At 41.2% G+C, this 12,675-nt stretch overlaps 1 protein-coding gene across 1 annotated transcript in view; it reads left to right on the top strand.

Annotated features, from left to right (window-relative positions):
- The window catches only part of NOX3 (NADPH oxidase 3), a 65,454-nt gene that overhangs the window by 34,104 nt on the left and 18,675 nt on the right, over positions 1-12,675 (top strand). The window contains exon 10 of the mRNA XM_065927752.1: positions 670-832. Coding sequence (XP_065783824.1) covers positions 670-832 — 163 coding nt within the window. The remainder of the gene's footprint in view (positions 1-669; positions 833-12,675) is intronic.

Below are 12,675 nucleotides of genomic sequence, written 5' to 3' on the forward strand. Positions count from 1 at the left end.
ATGGACAGAAGAGCCTGGTGGGCTACAGTCCACGGGGTCACAAAGAGTCGGACACAACTGAACAACCGAGCACACACAAAGATAATTATACTTATTCAATGAATATGTATTATTCTTATAAAGAAAAAATTTGCCTACGCAAAGACCACCTGCCCCGGCCTGATTATCACAGATTTTTAAGTTCGCATAATCTAAAATAATGAGTTTTAAAAATTCAACATAACTGACAAATTATTCCAAAATTATGTTTATTCCTAATGAATAGCTACCATTAGACTAAAATTATATAAACATACTAAGAAGTGGGATGGAATAAATAAAAACAGGGGGAATTACATTAGCAAAAGGAGAGGTAGGCCTTGTAAACCACCCTGATACTTCTGTTTGTTTTTTCCCCTGATGGCAGCTAGGGAAAGAAAAGGAAAAGAAAAGGCATCTTTTATCAGTCTTCATGATGCAAAACAAGCTTTTAAGAACTATAAAAAGAGCTGTGCTGTGAGGCTGGCCACCAGATCTCTCCACTCTGTGTTCAAACAGGGCGTTCTCGAGCACAGAGCTAACCTCCCCGCACACTTATGCCAACACATCCTATTCAAAGCACTGGTTTAGGATGGTTTTGTTTTTAAGAGTAGTGTTCTGAAAGTCAAACCGTGCACTTTGTGATTGCAGGCTGGCGGTGGATGGGCCGTTTGGAGCAGCTTTGACTGATGTGTTTCACTATCCAGTGAGCATGTGCATTGCTGCGGGAATAGGGGTCACTCCTTTTGCAGCTCTTCTGAAATCTATCTGGTACCAATGTTGTGAGGCACAAACCCAGTGCAAGCTGAACAAGGTATGGAAAAAAGTCATCAGCTCACCCTTCCATGAATTCAAAGGTTCACCATCCTTCTATCTATCATCTACTGATTCCTGGGGAGGGTTTTAATTAACTATGAGGGATAAATTCAAGGATCCTTAACTATACTTATGTTCTTAAAAATCTCCTTTCAGTATTACATTTATGAGAAGGGTTATGTCTAATCTTGTTAGAGATGACAAGACATAAATTTTATTGCTTCATTGCCGTTACAGGACATGTAATTGCTCATGTCAGTATAATATGGACAGGCTGCAAATGGCTATGTGACTGGGCTGCAGTGAGTAATATTAACAGGCAGGCTTTGACTCTTGAGCTTGTTACTATGGTTTAAGTGTATGATTCAATATCTTCATCTCAGGGCCTCAGAGTCTTAATTGAGAAACAAAAATGCCACTGTTGGGATTCATTTGTCTGCTTGCTTCTTGTTGTCATCCAACTCCAAATCTCTCTTTTATCATTTCTTGAATGTTCTCAGACTAGCTTCCTCCATAGTTCCTTTTCTCCTTTTTCCATTCCTTATCTGAACCCTCTTAGGGTTAGCAACAGACACTAGAGCAACAGGAAAAAGGGATGTCAAGTTGAATGGTGTCAACTCCAGGGGACCCAGGACTCCTGGGTCCTGGTTCTGATCTTTCTGATCTTTCTGATCTTTCTCCTGCCACTTCTCTGGTTGACACTTTGGCAATAGTTTGCTCATCTATCCAAGGAAGATGCTTGATTAGGTCAGAATGTCTCCATGTCTTCATATAATGGGGTCCACTGAAGAGAATTCTGTAGTCAAATGACCCCAGAAATGTTATGATAAGGCACCCTTTAGAAGAGTCACATCTTCTATTCGCCTACTAAATAATTTCTGTAGAAAAGAACATCATTCAGTTTTGTTTCACCCACCCTTCTCAAACATATTTAGCCGTGGAAATTTTTTTCACTTCCCATCTTTAAGAAATGGCACTCTCACTATAGAGAATAGTGTGGAGATTCCTTTAAAAACTGGAAATAAAAAATAAAATAAAATAAAAACTGGAAATAGAACTGCCATACGACTCAGCAATCCCACTGCTGGACATACACACTGAGGAAACCAGAATTGAAAGAGACACGTGCACCCCAATGTTCATCACAGCACTGTTTATAATAGCCAGGACATGGAAGCAGCCTAGATGCCCATCCGCAGACAAATGGATAAGGAAGCTGTGGTACATATACACCATGGAATATTACTCAGCTATTAAAAAGAATGCATTTGAATCAGTTCTAATAAGGTGGATGAAACTGGAGTCTACTATACAGAGTGAAGTAAGTCAGAAAGAAAAACATCAATACAATATATTAGCGCATATAAATGGAATTTAGAGAGATGGTAACTATGACCCTATATGTGAGACAGCAAACGAGGCACAGATATAAAGAACAGACGTTAGGACTCTGTGGGAGAAGGCGAGGATGGGATGATTTGAGAAAATAGCATTGAAACACGTATATTCTCATATGTGAAATAGATCCCCAGTCCAGGTTCAATGCATGAGACAGGATGTTCAGGGCTGGTTCACTGGGATGACCCTGAGGGATGGGATTGGGAGGGAGGTGGGAGGGAGGGTCAGGATGGGGAACACATGTACACCCATGGCTGATTCATGACAATATATAACAAAAACCATCACAATATTGTAAAGTAATTAGCCTCCAATTAAAATAATAAAAAAGAAAGAAATGGCACTCTGAAGCACTGGCAAAGCCAGATTGGAAGACATCTAGATGTGGCAATTTCTCAACTAAGAAGTTAGAGTAAAATAAGCTACCATTTCATGACTTTTCAAGTGACAGGTGCTTGACAAATGCTTTCTCGTTCTATTTTTATAATCGTCCCAGCAACCTTAGAAAGTGGGTAGCACAATCTCTGTTTTCCAAAGGACTTGGAAGCTTTGAAGAGACTACAGTAACTTTCCTGAAAACACACTGCTAACAAAAGATAATAACCAGCATTCAAACCCCAGTCCATCTGGCTCTCTGGTTTGACATAGGTAGCACATGGTAAGCATGACTGCCACCTTCTGTATTGTAGGAAGACTGTGGAATTCCCGGCTAGAGAATCTACCTCAGCCTGATTCCACCAGAAGCATCAGTGCATCAGTTCACCTCTCTGAGCTGTTTCTTGATCCACACAACAGAGAAATAAGATTCCATATCCAACCAGACAGTTTCAATAACAAATAAGACAAATAAATGATGTAGAAATATTTCATTATAAATGTGTATGAAAAGAAAGTGAAAGCCACTCAGTCATGTCCATCTCTTTGTGACCCCATGGACTGTAGCCCACCAGGCTCCTCTGTCCATGGAATTCTACAGGCAAGAACACTGGCGTACATAGCAGTTCCCTTCTCCAGGGGATCTTCCCAACCCAGGAGTTGAATCCAGGTCTCCTGCATTGCAGGTGGATTCTTTACTGTTTGGGACACTAAGGAAGCCCAAGAACACTGGAGTGGGGTAGCCTACCCCTTCTCCAGAGGATCTTCCTGACCCAAGAATCAAACTGGGATCTCCTACATTGTAGGCAGACTCTTTTCCAGTTGAGCCACCAGGGAAGCCTGCAAATAGCTATAAGATTATATTAAATGTGCTCTATATCTGCCAGAGATATAAAAAGATTGCTAGTTCATTTCAGTTGCTGAGCTGTGTCCGACTCATTGTGACCGCATGGACTGCAGCATGCCAGGCTTCTCTGTCCTTCACCATCTCCCAGAATTTGCTCAAACTCATGTCCACTGAATCAGTGATGCCAAGCAACCATCTTATCCTTTGTCATCCCCTTCTCCTCCTGCCTTCAATCTTTCCCAGCATCAAGGTCTTTTCCAATGAGTTGACTCTACTCATCAAGTGGCCAAAGTATTGCACCTTCAGCTTTGGCATCAGTCCTTCCAATGAACATTCAGGGTTGATTTCCTTTAGGATTGACTGGTTTGATCTCCTTGCAGTCTAAGGGACTCTCAAGAGTCTTCTCCAAAACCATAGTTCAAAAGCATCAATTCTTTAGTATTCAGCTTTCTTTATGGTCCAACTCTCACAGCCATACGTGAAAGTGAAAGTCGCTTAGCGGAGTCTGACTTTTTGTGATACCTATAGTCCATGGAATTCTCCAGGCCAGAATACTGGAGTGGGAAGCCTTTACCTTCTCCAGGTATCTTCCCAACCCAGGGATCCAACCCAGGTCTCCCACATTGCAGGCGGGTTGTTTACCAGCTGAGCCACAAGGGAATCCCCATACATAACTACTGGAAAAAAAACATAGCTTTGACTATACAGAACTTTGTCGGCAAAGTAATGTCTCTGCTTTTTAGTATGCTGTCTAGGTTGGTCATGACTAGATTACTAGTACTACTACTAATACTAATAGCCTAGATTCAACAATCTCTTGCTTCTAGAAGGCAGGGAGTAACACATTTCCACATACTATCTCGCATCATCTTTTTAAGAGACTTACACTTTCATTCCATTTTACAGATTAGAAAATTATAATACCTCTTTCAGATGAGTAGCGTCCTCAGATTACCAGTGAGGAAGCAGAAGCACAGAAAGCTCATCAATATCAGAATGAGAGTTTGAATCCTGGTTCTTCTTAAGTTATTAACAAATCCCTTCTTTTCTTTATACCACAGTTAAGTTTAACTAAGTGTCTTGCTCTGTTTGAGCTGCTATAACAAAATGCCACAGGCGGAGTGGCTTTAAGCAACTGAAATGTATTTCTTACAGTTCTGCAGGCTGGGAAGTCCAAAGTTAACACATTGACAGACTTGGTGCCTGATGAGAGGCCAGTTCCTGGTTTATGAAAGGTCATCTTCTAGCTCTAACTTTCTATTGCAGAAGCGGGCAAGGGAGTTTCTTGGACACTGATGGGCACTAATCTCATTCAAGGGGACTCCACCCTCCTGACCTAATCACCTCCCAAAGTCCTCACCTCCAAATGGGGGGTGGGGTTAGGTTTCAACATTTGAATTTGGGGGAGGAGGCACAAAGAGTCTAGGGCATAAAGCAAGCAAAACAGACACTGTTTACACATGTGAACCCCACTGCAAGGCTCTGTTATTGTTTATGTTGATTTCTCATAGCTCTTACTGTCTACCAAGTCAAACCCATTTATCCAGAAGGCTTATTGCTTCATTGTTCTCATCATACTAAAGGTCACATTATGCTTCACATGCAGAATGTGATGGGATAGTATGTCTCACTTTCATTCACTTATTCACTCAATGAGTATTTATTCAGCACCTACTATGTGCCATAGGCAAAGCTATGGTTTTTTCAATTGTCATGTATAATGTGAGCGTTGGACCATAAAGAAGGCTGGGTGCCAAAGAATTGATGCTTTTGAACTGTGGTGTTTGATAAGGCTTTTGAGAGTCCCTTGGACTGCAAAGAGATCAAACCAGTCAATCCTAAAGGGAATCAACTCTGAATATTCATTGGAAGGACTGGAGCTGAAGCTGAAGTTCTAATACTTTGGCCACCTGATGCAGAGACTCATTAGAAAAGACCCTGATGCTGAGAAAGATTGAAGGCAGGAGGAGAAGGGGACTGCAGAGGATAAGATGGTTGGATGGCATCACCAAATCAATGAACATGAGTTTGAGCAAGTTCTGGGAGATGATGAAAGACAGTGAGGCCTGTTGTGCAGCAGTCCATGGAGTCGCAAAGCGTCGGACATGACTGAGCAACTGGACAACAGGAACTACGTCCCAGGTCCTCTCATACTGACATGAAAAGCCTTCCCTTCTCCTCGTGTCAGACTCACAATGCCAGACCTTTCTCTCAACATCCACTACCCCTGTGCAACTCCCCTTTTAGATCACTTATCTTTCTTTTTTTGTATTAAGGTTCACAAACTACCTTATTTCCCTTAACAGATTCTGAAGTCCTTGAGTGTGTCTCCTCTGGATATCTTCATAGTTAAATATGCTAGGTGCCTCGTTAGCGCAGTAGGTAGCGCATCAGTCTCATAGTTAGATATGTGTGTATATGTGTATATATATACACACATATATATTTATACATGCACACACACGATAAATTTTAAATAAGCCAATGAGTAGATAAGTGTCTACATGCCCCCCCAAAATGGCTTCTTCATAATTTTCTGTAAAATTCTAGGTTACTGAGAATAATTTTTTTATTTAAACAAAATGTTTAATAACTTTATAATTAAAATAATGCATTCCAGTTATTTTATCATAAATAGAAAAAATTCTTCTAAGAATCCACAGAATCTTAAAGTCCTTATAGGATCCCACAAAATTTTAATACTGTCTCCTCACTCACCATTCTGTTATTATTCATGGGCTCTGTTTATGGGTTTTGTTTATGGGTTTTCTTAAGGCTGTTTCAGTGAGAAGGCAAAGGAGTGATCACAAAACCATAAAACAGGGACTGTGATCTCTATTCCAAAAAATAGAAACCATGGAATTGGAAATAAAACACAACTGTTTCATGACTTATAAAAGTTGAGGGTGATATTGAGACAACCGTCAGCTGAAAATCAATGTAGAGGTTGTAGCATATGGGAGAGAAGAAGCCAAATGCAACTGAAGGGCCCAGCCTCTCAGTTTTGCATTTGACAATACTGAGTGACAAATGACTGGTCCAAAGTCCCTACCTGGCTAGCCACTGGTCAGGATAGGAGATTGTGTTTCTGATTTCAAAGCTCTTTTAGGAAAGAAGTGAGGTTTCATGCTATTGAAAGTTTAAACTGAAAATAACACTTGAGATCTACTTCCTCAAAATCTGCATGATTGAGAAAAGTTTAGGAAATTTCTCTGTTTTAAAGCAATTCTGTGTTTGTTTGAATACAGCCATCATTAGACTTATATAACTAATATTCATCAGGGCCACCCACATGCCTTTGAGATATAAGTACTACTCCTTCCACTAAACTGTCAGCATCTCTATAATTTTTTGAGTGCAGCAGAGCAATAGCAGTGCATTCTTATCTAGCTACATCTTCACAATTATAGATTTGGGCTCTAGTTTTCAGTGTTTTGTTCTGCAACAAGAAAAGGGGAAAAAAACAGCATAGAGACATAAAACTGAAATTTTAAGCTTAAATCGTTAAACTTAAGCTTAACTTAAGTGGGGGGGGGACTTTCTTCTTTTTTGTGGAAAACACCGGTTGACATAAAAGCAGCCTTTTTTTTACATACACGCCTTATGTTGCAAGTCTATAGTCAAAAATTTGCACCAGTGTTATTTGAGTTGTGACCATTGCAAGCTGCATCCCTTTATCCTTCTCCTCTAACACACTATTCTAGAACACTTCTAAGAAAAATGTGAGAGAATAGCCAATAGAACTCCTGCCTCTTCTTTGGTCGTGGGTAACACTTTGTTTGAAGCTGGCATTTTTCAAATTTCTTTCGAGCTATGTTTTTTATTAAAAATAGTGGGGAGAACGGGCAGAGGAAGAGAGAGAAGTGGTTAGGCGGTGACTTCCCAAGGAAGCAAAATAGCAATAAATATAGTGATGCTCTGCTGTGAAGAAAATGAGTAAAAGTTGTAATATATTAAAGGAATATTTTCAACCCAAGAGTAAGAGCCAACTTCACTTAGTTGGAAGCAGATGAGAACGCAGTGCTCCTTTAGGATGAGAGAATGAGGGAAGGGGCTGTAAGCAGCTAGGAAGTCTCTGTGATACAATGTGGAGGAAGCTGAGGGTAAAAATGCCCCTTGGCAGTAGATGTCTCCCAACTCCTGCCCAACTGGGATGATTAATTCTACATCACACTCAATTTGTGAAAAGAGCTCTTGAAAAAAATTAGGACAGTTTGCTTGTACAAACTGTCAAAATGATGAATGGAATAGGTGTGTACAAACAGGGAGGGAGGGGGCAGAGTGCTGACATAAATGCATTGGCCTCTACATTTGGTTCTCCTGGTATCACATCCGTGCAGTCAGAACGGAGAGGATGGCCAACGGAAGGATGTAGTTCATTTTCTTAAGTGCATATGTAATCTTCAGATGATAATAAAATAGATTCTAGAAAAACTGAGATAATCTAATCCCTTCATAAATTGTCTTCCTTCATCAGCTCAATAATACATAACTGTGATAATGGGTATTTATAGTGTGTCCCATGCAAAATGACCTTTGGGTTCTTAACCTAATATAATAAACAGATAATTCAAATAAAAAGACAGCTTGGGCCAGTGGGAACAAGGCAAAGAGGCCAAGAAAGGCAAAAATCCATACTCTCCTTAAATATATTAATAAAACAAAGGAGGGCCTGCTTCCTTTTCTAATGAATGAAAAATGCATTTAATTTAATCTGTTTAGCTTGAGAAATTATTTACTTTCACTTTCCCTCACCCTGGTGTTCTGGCTACTCCTGGAATTGATCATCTCTGAGAACCGCTGAGAGTGTTCTGATAAATTGAACCAGGGAGCACGAAGCCATCTTGCATCTCTAGGAGACACACGTGCATCTCATCTTTCACTAGGCGGCCTCAAAAGAGTCCAGTTTCCCATAAGGCCTCCCCATTGCCCTGTGGGGAAGTGACCAGTATTAATATTTTTAATATCTTGGTTTATTAACCACACAAGCTATACATGACTACAGGGTTCCTGTAAAAGATTCAAATAAAATACTCACTCAAAAATCTCCCTTCAAAAAGAAAAACTCCCCCTTCAGAAGAGATCAGTGGTTGCCCAGGGAGTTGAGGGAGAGCTGGACTGAGATTTGAGAGGTTGGCAGATGTAAACCATTACATATAGAATGGATTAAAAAAAAAAAGGTCCTACTGTAGAGCATAGAGAACTATATTCAATCAATATCCTTAGATAAACCATAATGGGAAAGAATCCAAAAAAGAATATATACATATGTATCTGTGTGTGTGTGTGTGTGTGTACATGTGTGTGCTAGTTGCTCAGTCATGTCCAAGTCTTTGTGACCCCATGAATTGTAGCTTGCCAGACTCCTCTGTCCCTGGGATTCTCCAGGCAAGAATACTGGAATACTGGAGTGGGTTGCTGTTTCCTTCTCCAGGGGTATATATATATATATGAATCATTTTGCACTATACAGCAGAAATTAACACAACATGGTAAATCAATTACACTTCAATTTTTAAAAAACAAATATAAGTATGGCTTTAAAGAGTAGAAAGTACACTGTTCTGGGAACCCTTGCGATGAAACACATCGTCTTCATTTAGCTGGTTTTTTTCATTTCTGCTTAAAAATAAATTGGTTTAGCAATTTGAAAAAACCAAAAATCTCCCTTTATTCACCTTCCTTCCCAAACTAACCACTACCACCACTTGACTCTCCAGGGCTCTCACCTGAAACAGTCGAGCATCCTTTATTCCATTCCTTTCCTGTACATTTATGTACACATACACACCTACACACATATGTTTATTTTTTATAGTTTTATGATAGGGATGTGGGGGTGGGGAAGGAGGGAGAGAGAGAAAGATGCGCAATTTATGTTTTTGTTTTTCATCCTAACATGGCCTGGAGCTCCTTCAAGTGTCAATGCCTATTTATTGATTTTATTTTATGTAGCCCCTTCAGTGAATTCTGTAGTATGACTATCTCACAATTGATTTAATCATTCTGGTATTAATGGACATTCTGGTTGTCTAACAAGTATTATTAACTAGAATCAGAACAAACTGAGGCACAATAAAGTTCAGTCCCCATTCACAAGGAAAAGCAGCGGCATAGCCATGAAAGAGTTAACAATAACAGTAATGGCTTTCAGAAAAAAACTCTTATGGGCTTCCCTGGTGACTCAGATGGTAAAGAATCTGCCTGCCGTGCAGGAGGCCTGGGTCTGATCCCTGGGTCAGGAAGAGCCCCTGGAGAAGGGAATGATGACCCACTGCAGTATTCTTGCCTGGAAAATCCCATAGACAGAGGAGCCTGGTGGGCTACAGTTCATGAGGTCACAGAGTCAGACACAACTGAGCAACTAACACTTTTAACTTTCAAGGGCTAACATGATTAACAAAGGCTGGTCTTATAATGGATAATGGGAAAAACAATAATCTTATTTCTTTAAAACTTGATGTGGAAGTCACATTAGGGAAGCTTCTTGATAAGAACTAGCTGCTTCAAAATCTGTTTGCTATTGTCTTCATCTAGGATGACCTTGGCGAAAGAAACCACAAAATAAAAACCAGGACAATAATAGCTACCATTTATTGAGGAGGTATTATGTTTTCTAAATATCAGTCTCAGTCTTTATCTTTTCAGAGACAATAGTTCTCTTTTTGGAAAACAGTCATGAGTCCCTCCATGGAACGTCTCCATCGCCCTCCTCGGTTGGAGCTTCTACCAATTCTGTCAATATTTCATGAAGTGTGGAATGTTAGCTCAGATTACTGTAAGGCTATAAGATTACCAAGGCTAAGTGGCTTAAAACAACAAACATTTCTCATAGGTCTGGAGGCTGGGAGCCTGAAATCAAAGTCCAGGATGATCGGAATTTTGCTGGAGGTCTGAAATCAGAGTCCAGGATGATGGGGTTCTGGGAGGACTCTTCCTGGCTTGCAGATGACCGCCCTCTTACTGTGTCCTCACGTGACAGAGAGAGGGGGCTCAGGTCTCTTCCTCTTCCTATAAGGGCACTAATTCCATCATGGGGGCCCAACCTCCAGACCTCATCTAAATCTAGTCACCTCTTAAGGGCCCCATCTCCAAATTATCACATTGGGTGTTAAGCTTTCAACACATGAATTTGGGAGAGAGACATTCAGTCCACAACAGTGGGGAACGTAGGGTGCTGCCCAGGAGGAGGCAAGGTGACAGTGCAATTCCACTGGCCTCCTAGGGGGAGGAGGTCAAGCCAGCACCCTATAAATCACTTTACTTTGAGCACATGGAGCCTGGGGTACCCTTCACTGATGAATGGGTTCCTCTTTCAGAACTGCATAATTATAAGCACTGCTGAGGTTTTGAGACAGGTGCTGCAGATAAAATTTGATTTCACCTTCTGTGGATGACCACCATCTTTATAATTCAGGAGTGACGGTGGGGACACAGACCCCTAAGTACAGCAGATGACCCCTTTGCTGTCTAATATCATCATGCGGTTTTCATTCTGTCAGCTCTGCCAGATGCCATTGAGGTGGCAGCAATATCTCAGCTCACATCTCACGTGGAAGAACACTTACTGCATCCATAAACCTACCCTTTCAACTTCAAAATAATCTTGTGAGTTATTGTTCAGTGTTTTTGTTTGGGTTTTTTTTTTTTTTCCATGTTAGTGTGTGATCATCTAGGCTCAAATTACATAATCTGCTCCCAGTTGCATAGCTTGAAGGTAGTGAAGTCAGGAAACTAGGCCAGGTTGCAGGACCCCTGGGTTCACAGTATTTAGTTACCATGTTGTACTACATCTTCAACCTGCACCCTCATGTGCAATTTCCTTTCTTGGAAAGGAAAAATCCCCTTGGAGGGATGCTTGGTCATAGGTAGATAGATAAGTTTTAGCCCCACTCCACGTTCAGGAAATCAGTCTGGGTCTAAAGGTGGTATCTGAGGGTATGTCCTCAGCTGTGTTCTGTGTTTATGAGTAACTAACCAGGCCGTGGCATGAGAACCTCTGATGGAAGAGTCTGGAGCTCTGTAGTAAAAGAGATAAGGAGCTTTCCTTAATGCATTTTCTAGAATTGTGTATCCACAAACAGCACAGGGCCATTTCCCACTGGGTCCCGATGACCTGGTTCAAACACTCTTCAAGAGAAGCCCAGGCTGCAGGGAGGCTGGGGGTGGGGTGGAGCTGGGACCCAGGCGCCCCAAGATTGGCTGCCCCTGAGCTTGTCTGGTGGTTCATGCCGGGAACAAAGAGAAAGCAGAGGCCTGTGACCGGCCACATGCGCACAGGGTTCCCCAACTCCGTGACACCCTCCCGGAGCCGTCCCCCATCACATCTGGGGATCCCTTAGGTCTACAGAAATGTGTGGGCTGAGTCCTGGAAAAGAAAGAACTTCATCACTACAAAAGTTCAGAACTTTCATCCTTTTACTGAAGACAACTTTCTGTGTAAGAAAAGCTTTTAAAGTTACCTGAGGTATTTTAGGCCTCTGTTATTCACTCCAGAATCCTGAAAGCCATGCTTTATTCGGGTAACCGATTTTAGGGTGGTTTTATTTTTGGAGACTGGGGCGGGGTGAGGGTTGGGAAGCGCAGATCACAGACGTGCAGGCTATTGTTTGGGACATTTGTTCTAGCATTGACCAGACCCTTCCTACGGGAGGAAATGCAGAGGTGGAACCGTTTGTCCCTTCACAGTGAGCGTCCCTCAACATTAGAAAGATGAAAGGGAGGCAAAGTAAATACGCTTTGCCTCCGTTCAAAGTCCGTTTTCTTCTTTTTCTGCCTGAAGCACTTCTCCTGGGCCCATTCAGTGCCCTTCCATTGCCTCCTGCACCAAAGCTGCCCAGTGTCACCTATGAGTCAATTACAGAGGGAAAAACACACAAAGCCATTACAAGGAAGCAAAAAAGTATAAAAGGCTTGGCAAACCCTCAGAACACTGACTGACACACAGCTAAGCCACAAGAAAGCAAGGACAGGGATGGTTTCTGTTTGAAAGAATAAGGGTCAGTAAGTGGAGGAAGCTGAGATGTGACTGTTTTTCAAGTAAGGGTGATTGGAACTGGATTTGAAATGAGAAGTTCTTTTTTTTAATGATACTTTTGTTAATTTCCTAGATGAGTACATTTTTAGCATGTTTCTTAAAGAGTGAAAATAGTAGAAAATAAGTCAATGATTTTTATTTTATACCAAATGCCACCATTAATGTTCTCAGATAAAACAATCTA

Source organism: Muntiacus reevesi, chromosome 3, assembly GCF_963930625.1.
Source record: "Muntiacus reevesi chromosome 3, mMunRee1.1, whole genome shotgun sequence".
Lineage (NCBI taxonomy): Eukaryota > Metazoa > Chordata > Mammalia > Artiodactyla > Cervidae > Muntiacus > Muntiacus reevesi.